The following is a 27,788-nucleotide window of genomic DNA, read 5'->3' as shown; positions in this document are numbered from 1 at the left end:
GAGGTGGGCTGGACTTGGACATGGATACAGAGAAGCATGTGCAAGAATGTTTATTTCAGGAGAGTCACAGGAAATCATTTGAAATAGTCTGATCAGGAATAAGGAAGTGGCTCAAAACACTGTTCTAAGTGTCCTGCTGAGCTATTTCAGGTCTTAAAAGATGATGCTGTTAAAGTGCTATACTCAGTATGCCAGCAAATTTGGAAAACTCAGCAGTGGCTGCAAGACTGGAAAAGGTCAGTTTTCATTTCAATCTCAAAGAAAGGCAATGCCAAAGAATGTTCAAACTACTGTACAATTACACTCATTTCACAAGCTAGCAAGGTAATGCTCAAAATCCTTCAACCTAGGCTTTAACAGTACATGAACCAAAAACTTCCAGATGTACAAATTGGATTTAGAAAAGGCAGAGGAATCAGAGATCAAATTGCTAACATTTGTTGGATCATAGAAAAAGCAAGGGAATTAAAAAATCTACTTCTGCTTCATTGACAATGCTAAAGCCTTTGACAGTTTATCACAGCAAATGGTGGAAAATTCTTAAAGAGATGGGAATACCAAATCACCTTACCTGTCTCTTGAGAAAACTGTTTGCAGAACAAAAAGCAACAGTCAGAGCCAGACATGGAACAATGGACTGGTTCAAAATTGGAAGGAGTACATCAAGCCTGTATATTGTCCCCCTGCTTATTTAACTTATATGCAGAGTACATCATGCCAGATGCCAGGTTGGATGAATCACAAGCTGGAATCAAGATTTCTGGGAGAAACAGAAAACTCAGATATGCATATAATGTCACTCTAATGGAAGAAAGTGAAGAGGAACTGAAGAGCTTCTTGATGAAAGTAAAAGAGGAGAGGGAAAAAGCTGGCTTAAAACTCAGCATTCAGAAAGCTAAGATCATGGCATCCATCATGGTAAAGATGGGGAAAAAATGGAAACAGTGACAGATTTTATTTTCTTGGGCTTCAGGATTACTGTAGATGGTGACTGCAGCCATGAAATTAAAAGACACTTGCGCCATGGAAGAAAAGCTATGGCAAACCTAGATAAAATATTAAAAAGCAGAAACATCACTTTGCTGACAAAGGTCTATCTAGACAAAGCTGTGGGTTTTCCAGTAGTCATGTGCAGTTGTGAGAGTTTGACCATAAAGAAGGATGAGTGCTGAAGAATTGATGTTTTTGAACTGTGGTGCTGGAGAAAACTTTTGAGAGTCTCTTGGACTGCAAGGAGATCAAATCAGTCAATCCTAAAGGAATTCAATCCTGAATATTCATTGGAAGGACTGATGCTGAAACTCCAATACTTGGGCCACCTGATGCAAAGAGCCGACTCATTGGAAAAGACCCTGATGCTGAGAAAGATTGAGGGCAGGAGGAGAAGGGGGCGACAGAGGATGAGATGTTTGGATGGCATCACTAATTCAGTGGACATGAGTTTGAGCAAACTCTGGGAGATGCTGAAGGACACGCAAGCCTGGTGTGCTGCAGTACGTGGGGTCACAAAGAGTTGAACACGACTTAACAAAGTCACAACAACAAAGTATACTGTGTAATGGGTAGTATGCAGCACTGAAATTAAATGCAACTCCTTGTATAAATACAGAAATATGTCCAGAGTATTTGATGATATTGAATAAAAAGCATTTCCATATATTAGAACAATACTGTGATAATCCTATAAAATGTTCTTAAGTGTATATATGCTGCTAGGTCACTTCAGTCATGTCCGACTCTTCGACTCTATGCCGTCCCATAGACGGCAGTCCACCAGGCTCTGCCATCCCTGGGATTCTCCAGGCAAGAACACTGGAGTGGGTTGCCATTTCCTTCTCCAGTGCATGAAAGTGAAAAGTGAAAGTGAAGTTGCCCAGTCCTGTCCGACTTGTAGTGACCCCATGGACTGTAGCCCACCAGGCTCCTCCGTCCATGGGATTTTCCAGGCAAGAGTACTGGAGTGGGGTGCCATTGCCTTCTCAGCATATATAAATGTATATAAATTTAGGGGAAAAGTTTAATAAGATGTATATAAAACTGATAATAGTAAAAGCCACTGGGATTTTCATTGTTTGGGGAAATCCTAAAAGGAAAAAATTTTTTCATTGAGATAAATATATGAATATATTTATTTATATACATTTTATCATTTTAATAATTTTGAAGTGTACAGTTTTATACTCTATGGTTCCAGTACATTTTCCTCGACCCCAGTGGAACCCTTGTACCTATAAGCACCCACTCTTCATGTTCACCTCCCCAGCTCCTGCCACCACTGATCTGTCTTCATGGATTGGCCTATTCTGGACATTTCCTATAGAATCACAGTATGTGGCTTTTTGTATCTGCCTTCTTTCAGTTAGCATACTGCTTTCAGGGCTTGTCTGTGTTATAGGATGTATCAGTTCTTCATTCCTTTTCATGAATAATATTCCTTATATGACTATAGCCTATGTTTTTATACATTGTGCAGTTGATAGCATTCAGCAGATGATGATGGTCATTTCCAGGGTAGTTTCTGCCTTTTGCCTGTTTTGAATGGTGCTTCTGTAAACATTGTGTACAAGTCTTTGCACATCTTTATTGAGTTCTTTTGAGTATATATCCAGAGTGGAATTGCTGTAGCAAATGATATTTTATGTTTCCCTTTCTGAGGAATCAAGCATTACATTTTGAATGAAAAAATATATTACTTGTATGATTAAAAATAAATAACTTTTTAAAATAAAAATAAGAGTTACTCAGAATTTAAAACTGGAAAAGTAAAAAATTATTTAAATTTGAAATGAACTAAATGAGTTCACATTTATGGGGCTTCCCAGGTGGTGCTAGTAGTAAAGAACCAGCCTGCCAATGCAAGAGACATAAAAGATGTGGATTTGATCTCTGGATCGGGAAGATCTCCTGGAGGAGGAAATAGCAACCTATTCCAGTATTCTTGCCTGGAGAATCCCATGAATAGAGGAGTCTTGCAGGCTACAGTCCATGGGGTTCCAAAGAGTTGGGAGGAGAAGGGGACAACAGAGGATGAGATGACTGGATGGCATCACCAACTTGATGGACATGAGTTTGAGTGAACTCCGGGAGTTAGTGAAGGACAGAGAGGCCTGGCATGCTGTGATTCATGGGGTCGCAAAGAGTCGGACACGACTGAGCAACTGAACTGAAGTGACTCAGCAGCAGAAAAAGTACTAGCAAAATTAAAATTGCCTTATAATCAAAAAAAGAAAAGCCATCCCAAGAAAAAGAAATGCAAAAGGCAAAATGGCTATCTGAGGAGACTTTACAAGTAGCTGAGAAAAGAAGAAAAGCAAAAGGAAAAGGAGAAAAGGACAGATATACCCATCTAAATGCAGAGTTACAAAGAGAAGTAAGGAGAGAGAAGAAAGCCTTTGTAAGTGATGAATGCAAAAAAATAGAGGAAAACAATAAAATGGAAAAGGCTAGGAATCTCTTAAAGAAAATTTGAGATACCAAGGGAACATTTCATGCAAAGATGGACAGAGTAAAGGACAGAAGTGGTATGGACCTAACAGAAGCAGAAGATATTAAGAAGAGGTGGCAAGAATACACAGAACTGTACAAAAAAGGTCTTAATGACCCAGATAACCACATGGTGTTATCACTCACCTAGAGCCAAACATCCCGGAATGCGAAGTCAAGTGGGCCTTAGAAAGCATCACTACGAACAAAGCTAGTGAAGGTGACGGAATACCAGCTGAGCTATTTCAAAACCTAAAAGATGGTGCTGTTAAAGTGCCGCAGTCAATAGGCCAGCACATCTGGAAAGCTCAGCAGTGGCCACAGGACTGGAGAAGGTCAGTTTTCATTCCAATCCCAAAGAAAGGCAATGCCAAAGAATGTTCAAACTACCACGGAATTGCACTCATTTTACATGCTAGCAAAGTAAAGCTGAAGATTCTCCAAGCAAGGCTTCAACAGTACATGAACTGAGAACTTCAACTGGATTTAGAAAAGGCAGAGGAACCAGAGATCAAATTGTCAACACCTGTTGGATCATAGCAAAAGCAAGAGAATTCCAGAAAAACATCTACTTCTGCTGTACGCCAGAGCCTTTGACTCTGTGGATCACAACAAACTATGGAAAATTCTTAAAGATATGGGAATACCAGACCACCTGACCTGCCTCCTGAGAAATCTATATGCAGGTAAAGAAGCAACAGTTAGAACTGGACATAGAACAACGGACTGGTTCAAAATTGGGAAAGGAAAGGCTGTATATTGTCACCCTGCTTATTTAACTTATATGAGGTTCGTGACATTGTACAGGAGACAGGGATCAAGACGATTCCCATAGAAAAGAAATGCAAAAAAGCAAAATGGCTGTCTGGGGAGGCCTTACAAATAGCTGTGAAAAGAAGAGAAGCAAAAAGCAAAGGAGAAAAGGAAAGATATAAGCGTCTGAACGCAGAGTTCCAAAGAATAGCAAGAAGAGATAAGAAAGCCTTCTTCAGTGATCAATGCAAAGAAATAGAGGAAAACAACAGAATGGGAAAGACTAGGGATCTCTTCAAGAAAATCCGAGATACCAAAGGAACATTTCATGCAAAGACGGGCTCAATAAAGGACAGAAATGATTTGGACCTAACAGAAGCAGAAGATATTAAGAAGAGATGGCAAGAATACACAGAAAAACTGTACAAAAAAGATCTTCACGACCCAGATAATCACGATGGTATGATCACTGACCTAGAGCCAGACATCCTGGAATGTGAAGTTAAGTGGGCTTTAGAAAGCATCAGTACGAACAAAGCTAGTGGAGGTGATGGAATTCCAGTTGAGCTATTTCATATCCTGAAAGATGATGCTGTGAAAGTGCTGCACTCAATATGCCAGCAAATTTGGAAAACTCAGCAGTGGCCACAGGACTGCAAAAGGTCAGTTTTCCAATCCCAAAGAAAGGCAATGCCAAAGAATGCTCAAACTACCACACAATTGCACTCATCTCACACGCTAGTAAAGTAATGCTCAAAATTCTCCAAGCCAGGCTTCAGCAATATGTGAACCGTGAACTTCCTGATGTTCAAGCTGGTTTTAGAAAAGGCAGAGGAACCAGAGATCAGATTGCCAACATCCGCTGGATCATAGAAAAGGCAAGAGAGTTCCAGAAAAACATCTGTTTCTGCTTTATTGACTATGCCAAAGCCTTTGACTGTGTGGATCACAATAAACTGTGGAAAATTCTTCAAGAGATGGGAATACCAGACCACCTGACCTGCCTCTTGAGAAACCTATATGCAGGTCAGGAAGCAACAGTTAGAACTGGACATGGAACAACAACTGGTTCCAAATAGGAAAAGGAGTACGCCAAGGCTGTATATTGTCACCCTGTTTATTTAACTTCTATGCAGAGTACATCATGAGAAACGCTGGACTGGAAGAAACACAAGCTGGAATCAAGATTGCCGGGAGAAATATCAATAACCTCAGATATGCAGATGACACCACCCTTATGGCAGAAAGTGAAGAGGAACTGAAAAGCCTCTTGATGAAAGTGAAAGTGGAGAGTGAAAAAGTTGGCTTAAAGCTAAACATTCGGAAAACTAAGATCATGGCATCTGGTCCCACCACTTCTTGGGAAATAGATGGGGAAACAGTGGAAACAGTGTCAGACTTTATATTTCTGGGCTTCAAAATCACTACAGATGGTGACTGCAGCCATGAAATTAAAAGACGCTTACTCCTTGGAAGGAAAGTTATGACCAACCTAGATAGCATATTCAAAAGCAGAGACATTACTTTGCCAACAAAGGTTCGTCTAGTCAAGGCTATGTTTTTTCCTGTGGTCATGTATGGATGTGAGAGTTGGACTGTGAAGAAGGCTGAGCACCGAAGAATTGATGCTTTTGAACTGGGGTGTTAGAGAAGACTCTTGAGAGTCCCTTGGACTGCAAGGAGATCCAACCAGTCCATTCTGAAGGAAATCAGCCCTGGGATTTCTTTGGAAGGAATGATGCTTAAGCTGAAATTCCAGTACTTTGGCCACCTCATGTGAAGAGTTGACTCATTGGAAAAGACTCTGATGCTGGGAGGGATTGAGGGCAGGAGGAGAAGGGGACGACAGAGGATGAGATGGCTGGATGGCATCACTGACTCGATGGACGTGAGTCTGAGTGAACTCCGGGAGTTGGTGATGGACAGGGAGGCCTGGCGTGCTGCGATTCATGGGGTCGCAAAGAGTCGGACACGACTGAGCGACTGATCTAATCTGATCTGATCTGATAGTACATCATGCAGAATGCTGGGCTGGATGAAGCACAAGGTGGAATCAAGTTTTCCAGGAGAAATATCAATAACCTCAGATACGCAGATGACACCACCCTTATGGCAGAAAGTGAAGAGGAACTAAAGAGCCTCTTGATTAAAGGGAAAGAGGAGAGTGAAAAGGCTGGCTTAAAACTCAGCATTCAGAAAACTAAGATCTTGGCATCTGGTCCCACCACTTCATGGCAAATAGATGGGGAAACAGTGGAAACAGTGAGGGACTTGGCTCTAAAATCACTGCAGATAGTGACTGCAGCCATGAAATTAAAAGACACTTGCTCCTTTGAAGCAAAGCTATGACCAACCTAGACAGCATATTAAAAAGCAGAGACATTGCTTTGCCAACAAAGTTCTGCTTAGTCAAAACTGTTGTTTTTCCAGTAGTCATATATGTATGTGAGAGTTGGACCATAAAGAAAGCTGAGTGCTGAAGAATTGATGCTTTTGAACTGTGGTGATGGAGAAGACTCTTGAGAGTCCCTTGGACTGCAAGGAGACCAACCTAGTCAATCCTAAAAGAAATCAGTCCTGAATATTCATTGGAAGGACTGATGCTGAAGCTGGAACTCCAATATTTTGGCCACCTGATGCAAAGAACTAACTCATTGGAAAAGACCCTGATGCTAGGAAAGTTTGAGGGCAGGAATAGAAGGGGGTGACAGAGGATGAGATGTTTGGATGGCATCACCAACTCAGTGGACATGAGTTTGAGCAAACTCTGGAAGATGCTGAAGGACAGGCAAGCCTAATGTGCTGCAGTCCATGGGGTTACAAAGAGTCGAACATGCCTTAGCAACTAAACTGAACTATAACCAAAAGCCCAGAAATAAATTACTGGTACCTTTTGGAATATACTCTTCTCGTCTTTATAATTTTGTTAACAAATAGTACATGAATTTAGTTCCCAACATTTATTGAGAGAAAAATTGTGAATTCTTTACATAAATCAGTTCACTTCCTTTAAGAGTTAAAACATTTGTGTACAAACTCTTTTTATTTTACTGTGCTGAGCAGCATTGTTTCAAATCTAATACCATTTTATATCATTTGGTCTGAAAATTACTTTACTTACTTAATAATATACCTTGACCCTTGATGCATATCCGGTTATACAGATCTGTACTTCGTCCTTTAAATAGTTGCAAGATATTGCATGGTACTTTTACGCATTGGAGAAGGAAATTGCAGCCCACTCCAGTGTTCTTGCCTGGAGAATCCCAGGGTTGGGGGAGCCTGGTGGGCTGCCGTTTATGGGGTCACACAGAGTCGGACATGACTGAAGTGACTTAGCAGCAGCAGCAGCAGTATGTTATAATTGTGTTCTGTTTTCTGCTATTATGAGGCATTTTGATTAGTTAAAGTGGTAGTTCTTAATCATTACAACATTTTGCTATAATGGGATACTTTTTGGTGTAAAGGGATACAGCTTGCTCAGCTGTATCCCTCAAAGCTCCTGACACACAGGGCTAGGGCAAGGCCTGAGAATTTGCATTTCAGACAAGTTCTCATGTGTTACTGGCATCTAGAGGCTTCACTCTGGGAACCATTGTGGTGAGAATGTTGAGGCTGGTGTCGTGAATGAGCCTGACTGGTGGAGGTTTGAACGACTGCAGGGTAGGATGTGCTTGTGAGGGCCACTGTAACTGTGAGAAGAATATTTGAAAGTGGGATCACAGGACACTAGTGACCTGTGCTCTACTTGTCTGTGTTTGAGAGTATCTTTATTTCAGGTAAATTTTGCTTTTGTAACTGGTCTATCTATCTATGGCAGATTGGAAGATAGGATCACCATTCAGCAAAATGAACTTTCTGAAGATAAAGCCCCGAGCAGTGTGGATCACCTTAGTGAGGTTTATGTAGGTGAGCATCACAGCATTGGCCTGATTACTTTCTCAAAGGTTGTTAGCATACCTGTTCTGTTTGGACTGTATGTTAATAGAGAGCATTGCTTACCATTCACCTTAATCACTTAAAAAACGTTATAGGCATAGTGCATTGGACTCTGTATTTATTTTTTATTACATTTTTGGGGTATAGTTGATTTATAATACTGTATTAGCTTCAGGTGCATAGCCTAGTGATTCATTTTTTTAATTTGCAGGTTAGATTCCATTATAGGTTATTACAAGATACTGGGAATTGTTCCTGTGCTAGACAGTAGGTTCTTTTTGGTTATTTATTTTGTGCGGAATACAAAATAAATAATAATTATTATTGATGATTGATAAAATATATCACTATATTAATAACTATATAGTTATTACAATAGTTATATAATTATTATAATAATAATTAATCCCATACTCCTAATTTGTCCCTCCACATCCGTCTCCCTTTTGGTTTATACATGTTTGTTTTCCATGTCTCTGAGTCTGTTTCTATTTTGTATATAGATTCATTGGTATTATTTTTTGGATTCCACATATAATGATATACAGTATTAATCTTTCTCTGTCTGACTTATTTCACTAAGCATTATATTGTCTTAATCCATCTATTTAGCTGCACGTGGCAGAATTTCAATCTTTTTTATGGTTGCTGTACTCTACATTTGTAAGCCTGTATTGTTTGTCAATGTGGGCAATGAAAGCTTTTGATCAGTTATCTTACTTAATGTTCAAAACAAAAAGAATTGCTTGTCAAAGCTAAGCCATTATCTGAGGACATTAAATAAGTGGTTTTCTTATTTCTAATAGTATTAATTAAAATATAAGAAGTACAGTTTTTTAATATCTTACCTATAGAAATGAAGTTGAACTGGAACTATTAAGTATGAGTGTTTAAACAGTATTTTCTCACGTGTCTTTGGATTTGTGTCTACATTTTCTAACTTCTGATATAATGGAAGTATTTAACAAATTAAACGTACCCTGGGGTTGAAGATTATTTGTAAGGTAGTGAAATCACATATATATTTTGATTTTGGTTTTCTGATAGACATGGAGTTTCTTGCCTATAATTCATGTTAAATACTGAACTTTTTCATTATCACTTAGAAAGCTGAGTATTGTATAGACTGTTCATGTAATCTTTCCTTTATTCCACAGAACCTGGAGTGGATGATTCTCCACCCTCTAAGCGCGATATAGATAAATCTATGCAACCAGAACCATTTTTCCATAAAGTGGTTTATTCTGAGCATCTGAAAGCAGTTTCTCAGGTTCAGTCAGTTCTCTGTTCACCAGAAGAATCCTTTCCACTTCGATCTCACTCTGATTCACCACCAAGGAATAAAAAACAGAATTCCTTGCTGATTGGACTTTCAACGGGTCTATTTGATGCAAACAACCCAAAGGCAAGTATGCTCCTCAAATGGAAAACTATCCATTTGATAGCATTTCACATTTATTATTTTTCTTTGATAAACTATAATATTGACGGTGTTTTTCTTTTTATCTATTTATTTTTTTACTTTTTGACCCTGACATGTCGCATGTGAAATCTTAGTTCCCTGATCAGGGGTAGAATCTGGGCCCCACTTCAGGGGCATCAGGGAACCTTAACCTCTGGACCGCCAGGAAATTCCCCAAAGTTCTTTTTTTTCAATGTTAAGTCATTCTGTGCTTGTCCTTTTTTCTATTAAAGGAAATTCTTCTTAATCTTTGGAGCCTAATCTCCCTCAGCCTCTCGAGGAAGCTGTCTCTTTTTTCTTCTCTGGCCTGTGTCGTGAACTTCTTTCTCTGAGATGGGCCATTCCATCCACACCCACACTCTGATGGTTCCCATCGTGAACGGTAAACTTCCATGAGCTCACATCCCCCTCAGCTCACACCCCACAGCTTTTTGTTGTGTCTTTGCTTTTTCCCCTCCCTCGTTTCCCAGTACATCATAGTGTGGCCGTGAGCCACTCCTCCTTTGAAGCTGCTGCTGCCAAGATCATCCCTTACCAGCAGATCTCCTATGCTCTTTTCTTTCAACAGTTGAAATATACTCTTCTTTTATAATTATTTTATCTGTTGCCTTCTGGCATATCTTGTGTCACTCTCCAGTTTCCTTTCCTTGACTGTTACTAACAGATCTCCTTAAGAGGGTGTAGATTCTTCTGTCGTTGGGTGAATTGTTCTGTCAATGTCAAGAATTAAGTCCAGTGTTGGTGTTCATGCTTTCTTTGTCTTTACTGATTTTTTTTTTTTTTTGGTCTTTAATACTTTCACATTAACTCTTAGTTGCTGAGAATAGAATATTGAAATTTTTAACTAGTATAATCATGTGTTTCTTCTTTCAGTTCTGTCAGCTTTTGCTCTATGTATTTTGAAGCTCTGTTATTGAGTGAGTAAGAATTTAGTTTTGTTCTGTTTTCTGGATGAATTGATATATTTATTGTTAGGAAGTCTCTCTGTGGGATAGTGTGATTCAAGTCTTCTATATCCTTTCTTCTCTTTCTGCTTGTTTATCAATTACTGGGAAAGCACTGTTGAAATTTCCAGTCAATTGAATATAAATTAATAATATCTTCTTAATAAATTGACCCCTTTATGATTATGAAATGACTCACTCTATCCCTAGACCTACCCCTTTGTTCTGAAATACACTTTGCCTCCTGGTTTTAATATATAGTCATTCTAGCTTCCTTATGCTTAGTGTTTACAAGGAACAGATTTTTACATCCTTTATTTTTTAATTTTATTTTTGTGTAAGGTTATTTATTTACTTATTGGGTGATCTGGGCTTTGTTGGTACACACAGGCTTTCCCTAGATGTGGTGAGTGGGGACACTCTTCCTTGCAGTTCGTAGACTTCTTATTACAGTGGCCTCTCTTGTTGCACAGCACAGGCTCCTGGCAGGCAGGCTTCAGTAATTGTGACACACAGGCTTAGTTGTTCTGCATCATGTGGAATCCACCCAGACCAGAATCGAACCTGTGTTCCTTGCATTGGCAGGTGAATTCCTAATCACCGGACCATGATGGAAGTCCCTACATCCTTTCCTTTTAATCAGACTTATTTCATATAGATTTTTTGTACTTGTCATGTAGTTGAGTCTTGCTTATTAACCATATGACAGTCATTTAATCAAAGTGGTTGGGTCATTTATATTTAATGTAATTTTTGACATTATCAATATGATTGAATTAAAGTTATCATTTTGCTATTTGTTTTCTATTTGTCTCATTTCTTTTTGGTTCCTTTTTTGCTTTTATTCTCCCTTTTTGATTGAGTTTTTTTAGTGTTTTATCTCTACTGTTTGCTTTTGGTAGACTTCTCAGTTTTCAGTATACATCTTTAGATTATCACAGTCTCTATTCAAATAATATTATGCCACTTCATTTATAGCATCAGAACCTTACAACAGTACATTTCCATTTCCACTCTCTTGCCTGTCCTTTTTGGAATTGTGATGTATTTTATTTCTTCATGTATGATAAATTCCATAATACATTTCTATATTTTTGCTTTAAGTATTCATTATCTTTTAGAGAAAGTAAAAATTATGACAGGAAGTCTTTTATATTTACATGTTAACCATTCTTCATCACTTACTGTAGAATTTGAAGATATTTGGGTTCAATACATGGGTCAGGAGAATCCCGTGGAGGAGGAAATGGCAACCCACTCCAGTATTCTTGCCTGGGAAATCCCATGAACAAAGGAGTCTGGCGGGCTACAGTCCATGGGGTTTCAAAGCGTCAGACACAGCTGAGTGACTGAGCACATACACACTTTTTTTTATTTTTCTATCACTTTAAAAAATTCATTAACGCCTCTTAGGAAGCCCTGTTGGTAATGAATTTTTTTCAACTTTTATTTTATTTTATTTTATTTTTTTCAACTTTTATTTTAAAACATTTTAATTTTACTTTTACTTTGAAGGAGCATTTCCACTAGATCTAGACTTAGACTGTCTTCTTGGCTGCATTGTTTCTGATAGGAAACACCATATATAAAGTGGCGGCTTTCATAAGACAGTTGTAACAGAGTATCAGTAGAATTGAAAGTGTAACACATAAATGATTATTGAAGGTAAATTTGTAATGAGTCAGGAAAAAGTAGTTGAAAGATGAGATCTTCTCACAATCGGAGGTACATAAGGATAGACACTAGGTTGCCCAGTGGAAAACCTACTTGTCCTTCCCACTGCTAAGTTGCTTCAGTCGTGTCCAACTCTGTGCGACCCCATAGATGGCAGCCCACCAGGCACCCCGTCCCTGGGATTCTCCAGGAAAGAACACTGGAGTGGGTTGCCATTTCCTTCTTCAATGCATGAAAGTGAAAAGGGAAAGTGAAGTCGCTCAGTCATGTCCGAATCTTAGCGACCCCATGGACTGCAGCCTACCAGGCTCATGGGATTTTCCAGGCAAGAGTACTGGAGTGGGGTGCCATCGCCTTCTCCGGTCCTTCCCACTAGACCTTCCTTATCTAATGGGATAGTGAATAAGGGCTTAAGAGAGACCAGATGTGTTCCACTGATACTTTCTCAAATGGGGAGTAGAGTGGAAGACTGATTTCTATAAAAACTTGAGAATTTCTTGCCTTGGTACAGCAAATACAGAATCAGGGGAAGTATTAACGTACAGTTCACAAAGAGCACAAGTGCCTTAAATGTCTTCTTTTGATTTGCTAAACTATCAGTTCTTAGATAATGTCCATAATTTTTGCTTTTGTTAAGTGTTCATGATGTTTTGATGTTTTAATTCCGTTTTTAGCCTTGTTTATGGGTTGAAGTGAGCAAATATTTGTAGAAGCTATTTTGAGGGTTTAGTGTTATAGTTGAATTGCAATAGGTAGACATTAAACAAATGTGCTCATCATGAACAATTTTGTAGTATAGTTGGAGAATAATACATAATTTTATATGAAAAATACTATAGATGAAAAACTGAGTTGATAGAATTAAGTAGCATTTCATGTGAAGTTCTAATTAGTGCAGCTAGCACTTAATTCATTCACTTTTTACATGGTTGTCTTCATTGTCAAGAAAAAATAGAACAAAGGATGAGAAATCTAAAAGAACTGCATTTTAAAAAATGTTTTGAGGTTTTCTAAAACTTTGCTTTCCATAAAGATGAGATCTTCTCACAATCTGAGAGGATTTATAATGGTACCAAATGTTTGCTGCATAAATTATGCTACAAAAAATTGTGGAAAAAATTAGTCTAACTAGAAATGAAGTAAGATTTCAGGCAGCATGTTCTGGATTAGTAGCTATTTTCAGGAGGATTTCTTTCTGTGAATGTCAGAACTATAGAATATTATTGAAACAATATGAAAAAGATCTAGTAGACTCAGAATTACAGAACTGAAAGTGTTCTTATATAAAATTCTTCTGTATGAAGATGAATGAAGATGAATATCCTACCTGAAACATTGATAGTCTGTCAGAAAAGACTGTGAATATTAGGATTTTAAATACAGGACCTATAGGAATTGTTGGATTGATGAGTGTGTAAACCTGTTCCGAGAGGTACATACCTCTTGAAATTTCTTTTAATTCTGTTATTTTGTGTTGGGCTATGAAGTTTATTTAATGAAGTTTATTTTAATGAAGGAAACTAGAATTGAGGTGATTTTACCAGGGCTAAAATTTATTTCAGCTAAAAAAATACTGTATCCCTTTGTGTGGTCCCCTTGTATTTAAATATATAATGCATATATGCTGTTTGTTTTTATTGATCAGCATGTATCTGGGTAAACTGTTACTGGCTGCATGTTTTGCAGCCTCTGGGTTTCTAATATACGTGGCTCAAACCATTAGAAGAACAAAGAAGTCAAGTGTAAATTCTGCTGACAGTACCATTGTTAAATACTTTAACCAGGCAGTATGTATCTGTACCATCTTGTACCATATAACCATTTTTTTCCTCTTGTGTGCTGTAATATGTAAATTATCTTCAAATAATAGAAATCTATTCTTTTTTATTATCAAAAGCAGTTTGTACCAGTAGATTTGGCCAAGTACATACCTTTTCTTACTCAGTTAACATTGTGTGTTCTGCACAGTCTCCCATCTGGTGTTTGAATCTTATCTGGGCCTTAACAGTCATGTTTCAGGTCTTACAGATTCCTGTAGGGTTGACCCAGCCCTGAGACTGACTTCTCTAGATGTGTGTATCATAGCCCTGTCTGTCCTTCACTCTGATTGTTGAGAGTGCTGGACAGGGGCTATTCCTATTATTCTGGCTATGTGCAGCACTAATTCACATTTTAAGTACCTCCACTGTGCTGTTCTTTCTCATCTCAGTGTGCTCAGTTCCTCTTCACCCCGTTGCTCCTGGTGCTTCTCAGCGTGAACATCAAGTGCCTGTCTTTCCAGCCGTCTTTTCTGGTGGGAAGGGTACCTACCACTCTCAGTCCATTGCTCAGGGAGGCAATAGTGGGAATTTCTTTGCTCTAATTGAAGGCCTCTGATTTAATCAGTGTTGACCAGTAAGATAAAGTAATAGAAAGGGTAACCAGTTTGTGTGGGATGGTGCTTAGCCAGTTTGGACAAAAGCACACAGAGCATCTTGGACAGTGTACTTTTCAGAAAGTGAAAGGAAGAATCAGCAGACATGCCATGGCAGAGGGATGGAGAGCTGTGAGTGAGAAAGTCCTGACCCAGCTCCAGCTCCACTCCATGTGTGCTCCCCAGATAAAGACCCTCTGTGACTTGTAAAGGCCACTTCTCAGAGAAACCCAAGCAGAACTCACTCACAGGCTTAGTTTCATCTTTGATAAAATACTGATCTAAAGTTTAAGAGAAGTAGATTCTCAGCTTAGATTGAGAAGCTTTTAGCTCTAAACGGGTGGTTGATACATATATATATAACAAAATTATTACTAGCTCCAATTTTCTAATTTTTTCCTCTCATTTTAATTTTCTCACTGTCTCACTCCTAATAAGAAATCTGTTGCTTTTTTTCAGATGTTGCGGACATGTTCACTTCCAGACCTCTCCAAACTGTTCAGAACACTGATGGATGTCCCCACTGTGGGAGATGGACGTCAGGACAATCTTGAAATGGAAGATGAGCATGTTAAGGAAGGGCCGTCGGACTCTGAGGACATGTGAGCACAATTGCCTTTAGATACCAACTCTAACAGGATTTCTGAGTGTACACATGTTCTAGACAGGGTGACTCCGCCACACTTTTCAAGCATGATCTGTAGCTGACCTTTCACTACTCCTTTAACTTTTTACAACGTATTTAAAGTACAGTGATGTAAACTTTGTTATGTGTGTCTGCCTCTAAATACTGTAGCTTAACTTCACTTGAGGAATGTAAGGACATGGTCACCATTGTATTCTCCGCCATTTTTATTCTTTTTAGTTTTATTTTTTATTTATTAATTTTAATTATTCATTAATTTTAATTTTATTAATTAATTTTTGCCTTTGCTGGGTCTTTGTTGCTGCACGTGGGCTTTCTCTAGTTGTAGCAAGCAGGGGCTACTCTTCATTGAGGTGTGAGTACTTCTCATTTTAGTGGCTTCTCTTATTATGGAAATGGCCTCTAGGGACATGGTTTCATTAGTTGTGACTCATGGGCTTAGTTGCTTCACAGCATATGGGATCTTCCTGGACCAGGGATTGAACCCATGTCACCTGCACTGGTAGTGGATTCTTAGCCACTGGACTACCAGGAAGTTCTCTGTGTTATTGGCCCCTGAGCACCCATCACAATGCTTGACATGGCTGGTGCTTCACTGAGTGAATGTCAATAAGGTGATGACTGTTTGTAGTGTGAGGCCACATGGTGCAGGGACTGCAGTGGGAAACTGGAAAGCACTCACTGCTCTTCCCCAGGGAGATGCCAGAAAGCTCGGTCCACACTTCTCTGCTGGGTGTGACTCCAATCCACAGCAGTGGGGAGTTAGCAGGTGGAATAGGGGTGTGTGTGTGTGTGTGTGTGTGTGTGTGTGTATGCATGCATACACACACACATACTCCCATGTGAGTTCTACATGTAACTTAATTGCTTTCACAAAATTCCCTCCTTATTGATTCCTGATGAATCTTACTTAAGCCTGGAGGAAAATTTAACCAACACTTCTAAAAGCAGCAGGAACTGGCAGTGCTTAGACAGTAACACCCTTCACCTCCCCTGATGCCGGTCAGCCTGCTCAGCATCTGACACATGCTGCTGACCTTTTGGGGAAATAAAACCAGAGAAATTGAGAAGTGTATTCAAGTCATCAGGAAAGTAGGTTGCCAAATGTTACTGTTTTTATTATTTATTTTTTGATCTTTTGAAATTTCAGGCCAGTTCAGTTCAGTCACTCAGTCGTGTCCGACTCTTTGTGATCCCATGGAATTTCAGTTTCTCCTTTTTACCTCTGCCTTTCCATAGAAAGAATGTATGTTTTGATCTGATTGAAAGCTTGGTATCAGTCTCACAATTTTTCTCCCTATAATTCTTGAGCCAAGACCACTGTATCTGATGCATTTTGTTTTCTGTTTTTGTTTTTCTTAAGGCTTCCCTGTTAGTTTTTAAATTTCTAACCAGACTTTATCTTTCAAGGTTGACTTTTGAATTCCTTGGTGGTCCAGTGGTTAGTACTCCATGTTTTTACTGCCAGGGGCCCAGGTTTAATCCCTGGTTGGAAACTAAGATCCCACAAGCCATGCAACATAGCAAGCAAAAAATAAAAGTTGACTTTTTTTCATATAGAGTTCTGTAGATTTTAGCTGGTACCCTCAAAATTTGGAAGAAAAGTCACCTTTTTATCTTTGCTTCTGCTTGGCTATGGTTGCTCATTAAGCACTTTATGTTGTATTTTTAAGCCAGTTGGAGAACAGGGCAACATTTCAGCACCTCTGTGGTTGACAAAATCCTGGGTAACAGTATTTTTCCAAAAAATTTTTGTAAGTAATCAATTTCTATCTGAGTAGCTATAGCTTATTTGCAGATATTCTTTTAATTACTGGTTGATAATTTTATTTTCAAAGTTCGAAGCTTTTAATATTATTTTGAAAATTTGAAAACTAAGTTTTTTCCAAGAAAGTTACTCCATATATATAGGGAAATTTCACTTGACATTTTTCTTTGGGAAACATATTTCTTGATCCAAACTTTATATGGTCATTTATCCAAAAAATCTACTAAAACGAAAATTCAGGACCAGATTTTAAAGTCCCCAAGACAGTTTTTTCAGTGCTCATATCATAAAAGATCTTAATCTTCTTATTAAAAGGGAAAAGTTGGCTTAAAATTCAACATTCAAAAAACGAAGATCATGGCATCCGGTCCCATCACTTCATGGGAAATAGATGGGGAAACAGTGGAAACAGTGACAAACTTTATTTTCCTGGGCTCCAAAATCACTGCAGATGATGACTGCAGCCATGAAATGAAAAAATACTTGCTCCTTGGAAGAAAAGCTATGACCAACCTAGTTCAGTTCAGTCGCTCAGTTGTGTCCGACTTTTGCGACCCCATGAATCGCAGCACGCCAGGCCTCCCTGTCCATCACCAAGTCCGGGAGTTCACTCAGACTCACGTCCATCGAGTCAGTGATGCCATCCAGCCATCTCATCCTCTGTCATCCCCTTCTCCTCCTGCCCCCAATCCCTCCCAGCATCAGAGTCTTTTCCAATGAGTCAGCTCTTCGCATGAGGTGGCCAAAGTACTGGAGTTGCAGCTTTAGCATCATTCCTTCCAAAGAACACCCAGGGCTGATCTCCTTTAGAATGGACTGGTTGGATCTCCTAGCAGTCCAAGGGACTCTCAAGAGTCTTCTCTAACACCCCAGTTCAAAAGCATCAATTCTTCGGCACTCAGCCTTCTTCACAGTCCAACTCTCACATCCATACATGACCACTGGAAAAACCATAGCCTTGACTAGACGGACCTTTGTTGGCAAAGCAGTGTCTCTGCTTTTGAATATGCTATCTAAGTTGGTCATAGCTTTCCTTCCAAGGAGTAAGCATCTTTTAATTTCATGGCTGCAGTCACCATCTTCAGTGATTTTGGAGCCCAAAAAAACAAAGTCTTGACACTGTTTCTACTGTTTCCCCATCTATTTCCCATGAAGTGATGGGACCAGATGCCATGATCTTAGTTTTCCGAATGTTTAGCTTTAAGCCAACTTTTTCACTCTCCTCTTTCACCTTCATCAAGAGGCTCTTCAGCTCCTTTTCACTTTGTGCCATAAGGGTGGTGTCATCTGCATATCTGAGGTTATTGATATTTCTCCCGGCAATCTTGATTCCAGCTTGTGCTTCCTCCAGCCCAGTGTTTCTCATGATGTACTCTGCATATAAGTTAAATAAGCAGGGTGACAATATACAGCCTTGACGTACTCCTTTTCCTATTTGGAACCAGTCTGTTGTTCCATGTCCAGTTCTAACTGTTGCTTCCTGACCTGCGTATAGGTTTCTTAAGAGGCAGGTCAGGTGGTCTGGTATTCCCATCTCTTGAAGAATTTTCCACAGTTTATTGTGATCCACACAGTCAAAGGCTTTTAAAAAGCAGAAAGCTTTTTAAAGCAGAACAGATGTTTTTCTGGAACTGTCTTGCTTTTTTGATGATCCAGAGGATGTTGGCAATTTGATCTCTGGTTCCTCTGCCTCTTCTAAAACCAGCTTGAACATCTGGAAGTTCACGGTTCATGTATTGCTGAAGCCTGGCTTGGAGAATTTTGAGCATTACTTTACTAGCGTGTGAGATGATTGCAATTGTGTGGTAGTTTGAGCATTCTTTGGCATTGCCTTTCTTTGGGATTGAAATGAAAACTGACCCTTTGCAGTCCTGTGGCCACTGCTGAGTTTTCCAAATTTGCTGGCATATTGAGTGCAGCACTTTCACAGCATCATCTTTCAGGATTTGAAATAGCTCAACTGGAATTCCATCACCTCCACTAGCTTTGTTCATAGTGATGCTTTCTAAGGCCCACCTAGTCAGCATATTAAAAAGCAGAGACATTACTTTGCAAACAAAGGTCTGTCTAGTCAAAGCTATGGTTTTTCCAGTAGTCATGTATGGGTGTGAGAGTTGGACCATAAAGAAAGCTGAGTACCGAAGAATTGACTCTTGAGAGTCCCTTGGACTGCAGTGGTACCTAGCAGATTTGCGTGATATGTTAGTATGAAAATGAAATGCTAAGCTAAATGCTCTGAGAAGGGTGATCCAAAAGATTAGACACTCTCTGTCTTCCTCATTCTGATGAGATCATGACATTTGCTTTTCTGTAGCTGCTGCAATGTCAAAGTATAGGTGTTTGTACACATAAGTACAAAATAAAGATATTTCTGCATTAAAAATTATTTTTCTATTAATGAAAGTTTTGTATAAGGTCTCATAATAATATTATTTTAGTTCTTCAGTAAATACTTGTTTATTTCATTAGAGTCTAAACTTTAAGAAAGGCTTTCATCAGTCTTGTGTTCTGTTTAATATTGCTTTTCTGCAAGTTGAAATCCTCAATATGGGTCCCTCTTCTTTCAGAGGAATTCGTGCATCTAGTACTCGAATTAACTCTTAGTCTACAGGTTTTTCCATTTGCTCGCCTCAAGGAAAGAGAGCAGCTCCTCAGGAATGGAGCTGCTGAGTGCTTCTGGGATCTTGAAGAAGTGAGCAGAAGGCCTAGCACTAAGTCTCGTATTTGTCATTTATTGACAGTCTGGCTTTGACAAGTCACTTGAGCACCTTGATTAATAGTTCTCATGTTTCTAAAGTGAGTTTTGTGTGGATAAAATTTAAATAATAGGATAAACTGCTTTAGAAATTAAGGCATTATATGAATGTACGGTATTACTTGTGTAAATCAGTTCATTTCCACATTTGTAATTGAATGAAAGTAAAAGAGGGCACGACCCTCTCACCTCCACCCCAGTGAGGTTGGTGCATAGCTGTCATACATCCACACCAAGATTTTGCTAACCTTTAAAACTATATGAAAATAGAATATTTAGTCTGGCCCTTAAATGTTGAAACATTTTTTAAAACTTAAGGAATTAATAATGTTGATAGTTACATGATTCTCTTTGATGAATCAGGACAGCTTTATATAAGCCATCTTTTGGCTTATGTATTCCAGAACATGTGTTGTATACTTTATTTATCAGTTGTGTGAATACTTACTTCCTTTGTTAAATACTACTAATAGGTGTTTTCCAGATCATGAGTATTTTAAGTGGAAAGGAGTGTGTGCATATTGAATTGAAGTAGAATTTCAGAATAAAGAAAAGTTTTGGTGATATTGTAGTTTTTAAATTACAGTGTGTTTGAAGAGGCTGACACAGACTTACAGGAGCTCCAAGCCTCCATGGAGCAGCTGCTGCAGGAGCAGCCAGGGGAGGACTACAGCGAAGAGGAGGAGTCGGGCTTGAAGACCAGTGATGACGCCGAGCAGGCCGCCAACGGCACGGACGCGGGCGAGGAGGACGACAACCCCAGCAGCGAGAGCGCCCTCAATGAGGAGTGGCACTCGGGTGCGTGGTGGCCCTGACGTCGAACAGAGTGTCTCTCTCTGACCTCTGACATGAGCCACTTCCAGCCTTGAATAAGGCTGACTCTGCTCTGCATCCCTGACTTTTGTTCACTCTCTTTCTCACAGTGTGCATGCATCGTTGCTCCATTTCTTTTCCACTAAAATATGGCTCAGTGGTAAGGAACCCACCTGCCAGTGGAGGAGACGTGGGTTCCAGCCCTGGGTCAGGAAGATCCCCTGGAGAAGGAAATGGTAACCCACTCCAGTATTCTTGCCTGGGAAACCCCATGGACAGAGGAGCCTGGTGGGCTATTATAGTCCATGGGGTTGCAAAGAACTGGACATGAGTTAGTGACTAAACAATAACAACAACAAAGTATGGAAATGCTTTTTTGAAGCATTTTTATCCTGTTATCCTTCACTTCTTGATTTATTTTCCCGGTAATGGTAACTTAATTTTCTTAGCTGTTTGTGTTTTACAAAGGGCTTCCACATATAGTGCTCAACCAGCAGGATTAAACTAAACGCAGTTTTTAAAGCCTTGATACTTTGTTTTTGATTTGAAAACATTCCTTATTCATATCATTGACCCTAAGATGCACTGAAAAATTGTGTATTTAAACAGTGATTTATTTGAGAAGAAGAGATAATGTGAAAAGGAATAATATTGTATTAAGTTTTCTTTTATTATAATTTTTCAGATTACTTTGGTTGAGCATGTACATGAGATAAAACTTATAAAGCACTTATAATCCTTTTTAGATGTCTTCCAAGTTTTATGATATGTGTCTTAGGTCATCTGCATGCTCTTTCATGTTTTGCCCCATATTTAATATCAAGTTTTTAAAAATAGTAGTTAGGATTAGTTGCCTCAGTATAGAATATATGGGTATGCTTTTTCCTTTTTTTAAAAACTCAAGTAGCTGACATCTCTTAGAATGTTTTTATTCTTAATATGATTTACTGCTAATGTCTGTGAAAGAAAACATTTCTAAAGTATCATTGTTATTAAGACATTTATATATACATATGTTGGTTAACTATATACACGACAAGTATTATAGTGACAGAAACTTTATATGGAAAGTACAAGTAGTCTATCCCAATCACGGGAGTAGAGTCAGTCATGGCAAGAATTATTTTATTCAGCCTTTTAAATCATGAAATGTCTTCTTTTTATTTATGTTTTTTAGATAACAGTGATGGGGAGATAACTAGTGAATGTGAATACGATAGTGTCTTTAATCATTTAGAGGAACTGAGGCTTCACCTGGAACAGGAAATAGGCTTCGAAAAGTTCTTTGAGGTTTATGAAAAAATAAAGGCAAGTAAAATGTCAGCTAAAACATTTAGTTTAATTTTGAAATCTTCTGTGTTTGAATTAGTAGTGAAATGGCAGTGATTTTTATTGATCAGTAGACTTACTGGAAATAATAAAGCCTCCAATTAGAGAAGGTTAACATTCAAATATTTATATTTGGAAATTTGGTATAGGCTGTTCATGAAGATGAAGATGAAAATATTGAGATTTGTTCAACAATAGTTCAGAATATTTTGGGAAATGAACATCAGCATCTTTATGCCAAGATTCTTCATTTAGTCATGGCAGATGGAGCCTATCAAGAAGGTAAGATTTCCTCACATCTTTATATTTTAAATAAATGTGCAAAAAATGAAATGACAAATGTAAACTGATTAGATTATATCACATGTATTTTGTGAAATATGTATTGGAATTATATTAATATCTAGTACTTTTAAGCAATTAACTGTATAAGGATACAGTTACTTGGATTCTGGGATAAACTTGTATTGGCTTGTTTTTTAAGTCAATAATTTGCAAGTAACGTTTGAATTGAGATTTTTAAAAAGCCTCCTTTTTGGACAGCTCTGGAAATTAGAATACTTTCTTATCAAGGAGGTGGAATTAAATTTTTAGACACATATGTAAAATTTCTCCTAAATAGTACCAAATGTAATGTCTTCTGTTGACAGTAAGTGCAGTTCATCTATCATGATTTGAGTGTAAACCGTTTTTATATTTCAAAAATATTTACTTGTAGAATCACTCAGAATGTGTTGACTTTATTAAAAGTTATTAAAGAATATTTTTTCTTATTCACTTGGTCATGGCAGAGCACTAAGCATTGAATCTAGAGACCAGAGTTATAGTCCCGATTCTATGACAAGCTGGTCATGTAACAGGAAGTGATTTATTTTGTCTCAAATTAGTTTCATTTGCTATCAGATGGAGCGTGACTTCCCATCTCTTCCACTGTGATGATGTTTCAGAGTGTTTATGGAGGCTCCTGGGTGCCTGGCACTTCATTTTTGTGGCCAGTGAAGGGCATGGTCTACTTACATGTTGTGTACCATTTCCTTAGGAAAAAGACATAGGAAAGAAGGTGTAAAGCCATACATAAAATGCTCATCCTGAAATGTTTTCAGTGCAGTAGGGGCTAGAGAAGGGAGGTTGGATTGGGAGAAATGAAAAGAGACATAGAGAATGTGACTTGTGGGGAAAAGAACAAAACAGCGATTACTGTGTTAGGATAGACTGACCATACTAGGAGCTTCCTGTGGAAAATTAGTCTTTGTGATGAGACAGTGTGACATGTTTAAGACACATGGATGAAACCAGTGAAGGATTTAGAAGTGAAAGGACAATGTATTGGAAGAAGCACTTTGTGGTGAGAAGTCTGGCCATGGTGCCGTGTGTTGCCAGCTGCAGCAAGATGGGAAGGAGCACTTGATGGAAATGGTAGAGGTATTTGGGCATGAGGAGGTGAGAACCTGGACTGCATGTTCAGAGGAGTGCTCAGATGACATATTTCAGGGGTAGGATTTTATTGAAATATGTGGTATTTGGACTCATGAAAAATTAAGTTTGCTAAAATCGGAATTCAAGAGTATTTTATTTTGGGAGAAACTTTATAATTATGTAGACTTATTTACATTGACTATAAGCTCAGCAAAAAATCTTTCTTGAATTACTTTAATGGAGGTAAAAGTCTTGTTAAAATTCCAATGGTTATTGTTAAATCAAAACTAGAAAATCTTTCAGGTACAGTAAGTAGTCTTACAGCTTTAAAACCCACTGCATTTTCATTACTTTTCTTCATAAGCCCACAGAGTAACTGCCAGGGAGACGTTCAGGCCATTAGTGGCAAGGAACCAATTGAATGTAAACCAACTTCCTTTATAATAGTTCATGCTACTTGTGTGCCTGATTATGTAGTAGTTAAGAATTATCACAGATAGACAGGCACAAACAGAATCATGTTTTATACTCACAGTGATTGCTATGGAACCTGTCAATGGAAATTTAAGGGATCTCTTCTTTATTAAAAAAAAGAAGTCAGTGGACAATAATACCACTTTGGGGAAAAAATACAAGAACGTACTTATCCAAATAAATATTTACTGTCTTCGAAGCAGAGATACAGACTTATTCTAATGAAGATACTTCATTACACAAAATATCTTGAAACTTCTCTTTCATAAATTCCCTGACATCTTATATACCATATTCTTTTGATTGTCTTTCTTGATACACATCCATTCTGAGAGCTTTCAGTTTTTTTGAGAAAAGCTTAAAGTTACTTGGAATCAAGTTTAGTAAATAAAGTAGGTAATCAAGATAAATAATATGTGATCTTTTTGTTTTAAGTATCTTACCATGCAATAATGAACCTAACTTTTATAGTGAGTTTAAAAACTGATTCTGAATATTTTGAACAAGAAAGTGAAAGTGAAAGTAGCTCAGTCATGTCCAACTCTTTACGACCCCATGTACTATACAGTGGGAAGCCTTTCCCTTCTCCAGGGAATCTTCCTAACCCAGGGATCAAACCCAGGTTTCCTGCATTGCGGGCAGATTCTTTACCAGCTGAGCCACAAGGGAAGCCCATTTTGGACAAGAATTCATTTCTAAAAATATTTGTCAAAATTAATATTGTTACTTTAAAGGTATGATTTGTAGACAGAAGTTGAGGATTTAAAATGTTGATGCTTAATTTGGCCATAGAAATTTTCATAAGATTTATTTATATTCTATCTTGTTCAGCCAAAAAAGGTTTGACTACATTATATATAGTACACTGTGTATACATACATATATATACATATATACACATACATACATAGAGAAGATGAAATTAAGTTAAAAACAAGTGTTTGGAAAAGTCAACATATTAGGCAAATGAGTGCAAGCAATATAATATTAAGCCAAGTTGAAGTAGGAACACGAACTCATAGTCCAAGAATCTCTACAATTTGGGAAAGTGATAATCAGCACCAGTTTGGTGCTGATCTTGGTAGCAAAGCAGGAAACCTAATTAATTAGCCTAATTAATTACTTGAGACAAAATGTGTCAGTTACTCAGAGGACAGTGTTTCCTGGAATTGAAACAAGGAAAAATGTCCAGTGATTCTTGAAAAGAGCAAACTATGATAGTGTTCCTCCAACTGAAGTAACATGTGAAGTCCTCTAAAAAGGAAAATACTTTTTCAGACTCCAAGAATCTAAGTCCATAGACCTCAGTGAAAAACTCGTCTTAGTCTTTGAAAATGTCTGTCCATTGTGAATTACTGTTATGGAACATGTGGTTTTTTTCTATATATAAATAATTATTTTTTATCAAAATGAAAATATAAACATTATCTGACACTTGTATATTCTTGACTTATTTGAGATCATGAACTCCATTTTATGAAACAGTCCTATAATAGACTGAAAGCATGCTCAGTAACTTTTACAATATTTGGATCTCGTGGGGCCCTTTCCATATGGCATATGGAAGTTAATGGCATGAGGCCAGAAGAATGATTGCATTTGAGTGAATCTGTGGAGAGTATCAAACTAGTTCTGTTCATATTCAGACTCTTCATCCTTCAGGTTAAATTAAGCAGTCTGTTTAATTTATTCCTTAGTGTTTTTTAGGCTAATGAAAAACTGGAGATAACCACAATGTCTTTAAACATAAATGGTTAATTTAAATACACTATATCCAAAAAATACTACACAGCCATTGAAACTGTCATGGAACTTACCCATAATTTATTCTTTTTCAATGCTTTATTGTAAAATTTTTATGATATGAAAACGTTGAAACAGTTTTACAATTACCTCACATATGTCCAACACCTAGATTCTGCCATTAGCATTTTATAATCTTCCTTTATCCCTTATTTATCCATCTTTCCATCCATTACATGTTTTAAAGGCAAAAAGTTGTGTCTCACAACTGCATTGTTTAATTTTTTTAAGCGTATTTGCGTATGCATAGTAAAGCAGTCTGGAAAGTTTTATATAAAATTATTAGCCTTGGTTGTCTTTGGCTTATAGATGATTTTTGCTTCCCACTTAATTCTTTATTATATTGTTTGCATGTTTTATAAGGAGTGTGTGATATTATAATAAAAATTCCATACATTAAGGCTGTTTTTCTTTAGCATGACCAAATAATGACTTTTTTACCAAGTAAATACATAGAGCTTGATTTTCAGCGAGTGAGTTAAATTTTTTTCCTTTTTCTACAGATAATGATGAATAATCCTCAGAACTTTCATTAACTATCAACTGAATGAAAGCATTTAAATTTTGGTTCATCAGAATAACAAGCTTCAGTGGGAAATGTAGCAGTGTTTACAAATGAAATATTAGATTTCAGATGGGCATGCTGACTATATGAAAATGATGGAGAAACATGCCATTTTTCAATTAAGATTCTAGTTTTATATCTATTTTGTTTGTTGAGTTATAGTTACTTCTTACAGAATATGTAAGTCATCCAACCAAAGTTTTAAGACACAGTGATTCTGACTTGACTCAATGGCTTTGAAGAAGATGAATCATGTAGCAGAGTAACTTCGACTTTCAGCAGATGTCTTTGAGTTGGAAGAATTACTTCTGTTTTGAAAAACCTACCAACAGTTTTTTATTTATGCATTTAAACATAACTCTTTTTTTCTGTCTACTTGTCATGTCCAGCAATTCTGGGTTAAATAACCTTTTCAAGGGCTATATTTAAATCTTTATTTTTCAGAGATGGACCTTCCAACCTTAAAACATGTTTTCTCAATCCTTTTTCAACCAGTGTGTCTCCTGAACTAGCTCAACCAAAACAGGATACCAAAAGAGTCTTAGAAATCATTGAAAGATTTGATTATGAAAGAATAGCTAACATGTATTTCCTGATAATTACGAAGTTGGCTCATTAGTTCCATTTTTACTTAAGGACCAGAACCAGGAAGTTTACCTTTAAACTTAGTCTGTGGACTTGAGCACTGACCTAGCATATAGCATAAAATTGCCCTTTTTGTTTTCAACTTTCTCTCATGCATGTGCTTTTTAATTGAAATGCAAAAGGAGAAAGGAATCATTTTTACTTTAACACTGTGACAGTTTTGGTAACTAGTATTCCAAAGTGGGGAAATGTTCACCTCTTTTAATTACATTATGAGGAGATTTAGTTAGATCATTAAGACAGTGGTCACACAGCTTCAGTGGCAGTATGCCAGGTAATACATCATTAGAGATGTCTGAAGTTCAGATGCTTTTTGTAATAAAAGCAGCATATTGGAAACCCTGAGAACAAAACAGTCTGATTGACATAATATGTAATTTGAACCATAAAATCTTATCTTGCAGCACTATCAGTACTCTGCTGAATTTATTATGTATATTATTTCTAACATCCAGAACTAAATATTTGATTTTTATATGTTTGTTTATTTTATGATGTTACTATTAAATTTTTATTATCAACCTGAAGTGCACTGTTGGTGTCTTTTATTTATTAACACTATATTCAATAGGGTGCTTTTACAAAGAACTTACAATTCTCAATCATTTTACCAAAAATTTCCTTTTTTTTTTCAATAGAAGAATATCTGAATTCTGTACTTTAATTCTCTACAGTCATGAATGATAAGAATGATTTGTGCATGAGTAGTTTTACATTCTTAACCTAACCTCGAAAAGCAAGTGGCAGTATAACACAGTAGAAAGAGTTGTTTCGGCATGTTTCAAAAGATGTCATCTATAGGAATAAAGAATAGGGTATGTGGCATCTTCAGTCAGTTGGTAGTGAGTGGATATAGGCTGTTATTACAGAAATGTCTGTACCAGTGGGAAAGAGGGTTTTTATTGT

The 27,788-nt window shown here is 37.6% G+C and overlaps 1 protein-coding gene across 6 annotated transcripts in view; it reads left to right on the top strand.

Moving 5' to 3' along the window:
* The window catches only part of NEK1 (NIMA related kinase 1), a 132,210-nt gene extending 104,801 nt beyond the window's left edge, over window positions 1-27,409 (top strand). For all 6 annotated transcript variants that reach the window (XM_061424913.1, XM_061424911.1, XM_061424915.1 and 3 more), the window contains 7 exons: window positions 8,057-8,145; window positions 9,333-9,580; window positions 15,128-15,270; window positions 20,424-20,635; window positions 21,828-21,958; window positions 22,129-22,261; window positions 26,176-27,409. In XM_061424913.1, the coding sequence (XP_061280897.1) occupies window positions 8,057-8,145; window positions 9,333-9,580; window positions 15,128-15,270; window positions 20,424-20,635; window positions 21,828-21,958; window positions 22,129-22,261; window positions 26,176-26,189 (970 nt within the window). In that variant the 3' untranslated portion in view covers window positions 26,190-27,409. The remainder of the gene's footprint in view (window positions 1-8,056; window positions 8,146-9,332; window positions 9,581-15,127; window positions 15,271-20,423; window positions 20,636-21,827; window positions 21,959-22,128; window positions 22,262-26,175) is intronic.
* Window positions 27,410-27,788: the final 379 nt, after the last annotated feature.

Source organism: Bos javanicus, chromosome 8, assembly GCF_032452875.1.
Source record: "Bos javanicus breed banteng chromosome 8, ARS-OSU_banteng_1.0, whole genome shotgun sequence".
Lineage (NCBI taxonomy): Eukaryota > Metazoa > Chordata > Mammalia > Artiodactyla > Bovidae > Bos > Bos javanicus.
This window is presented reverse-complemented; position numbering and strand designations above follow the sequence as displayed.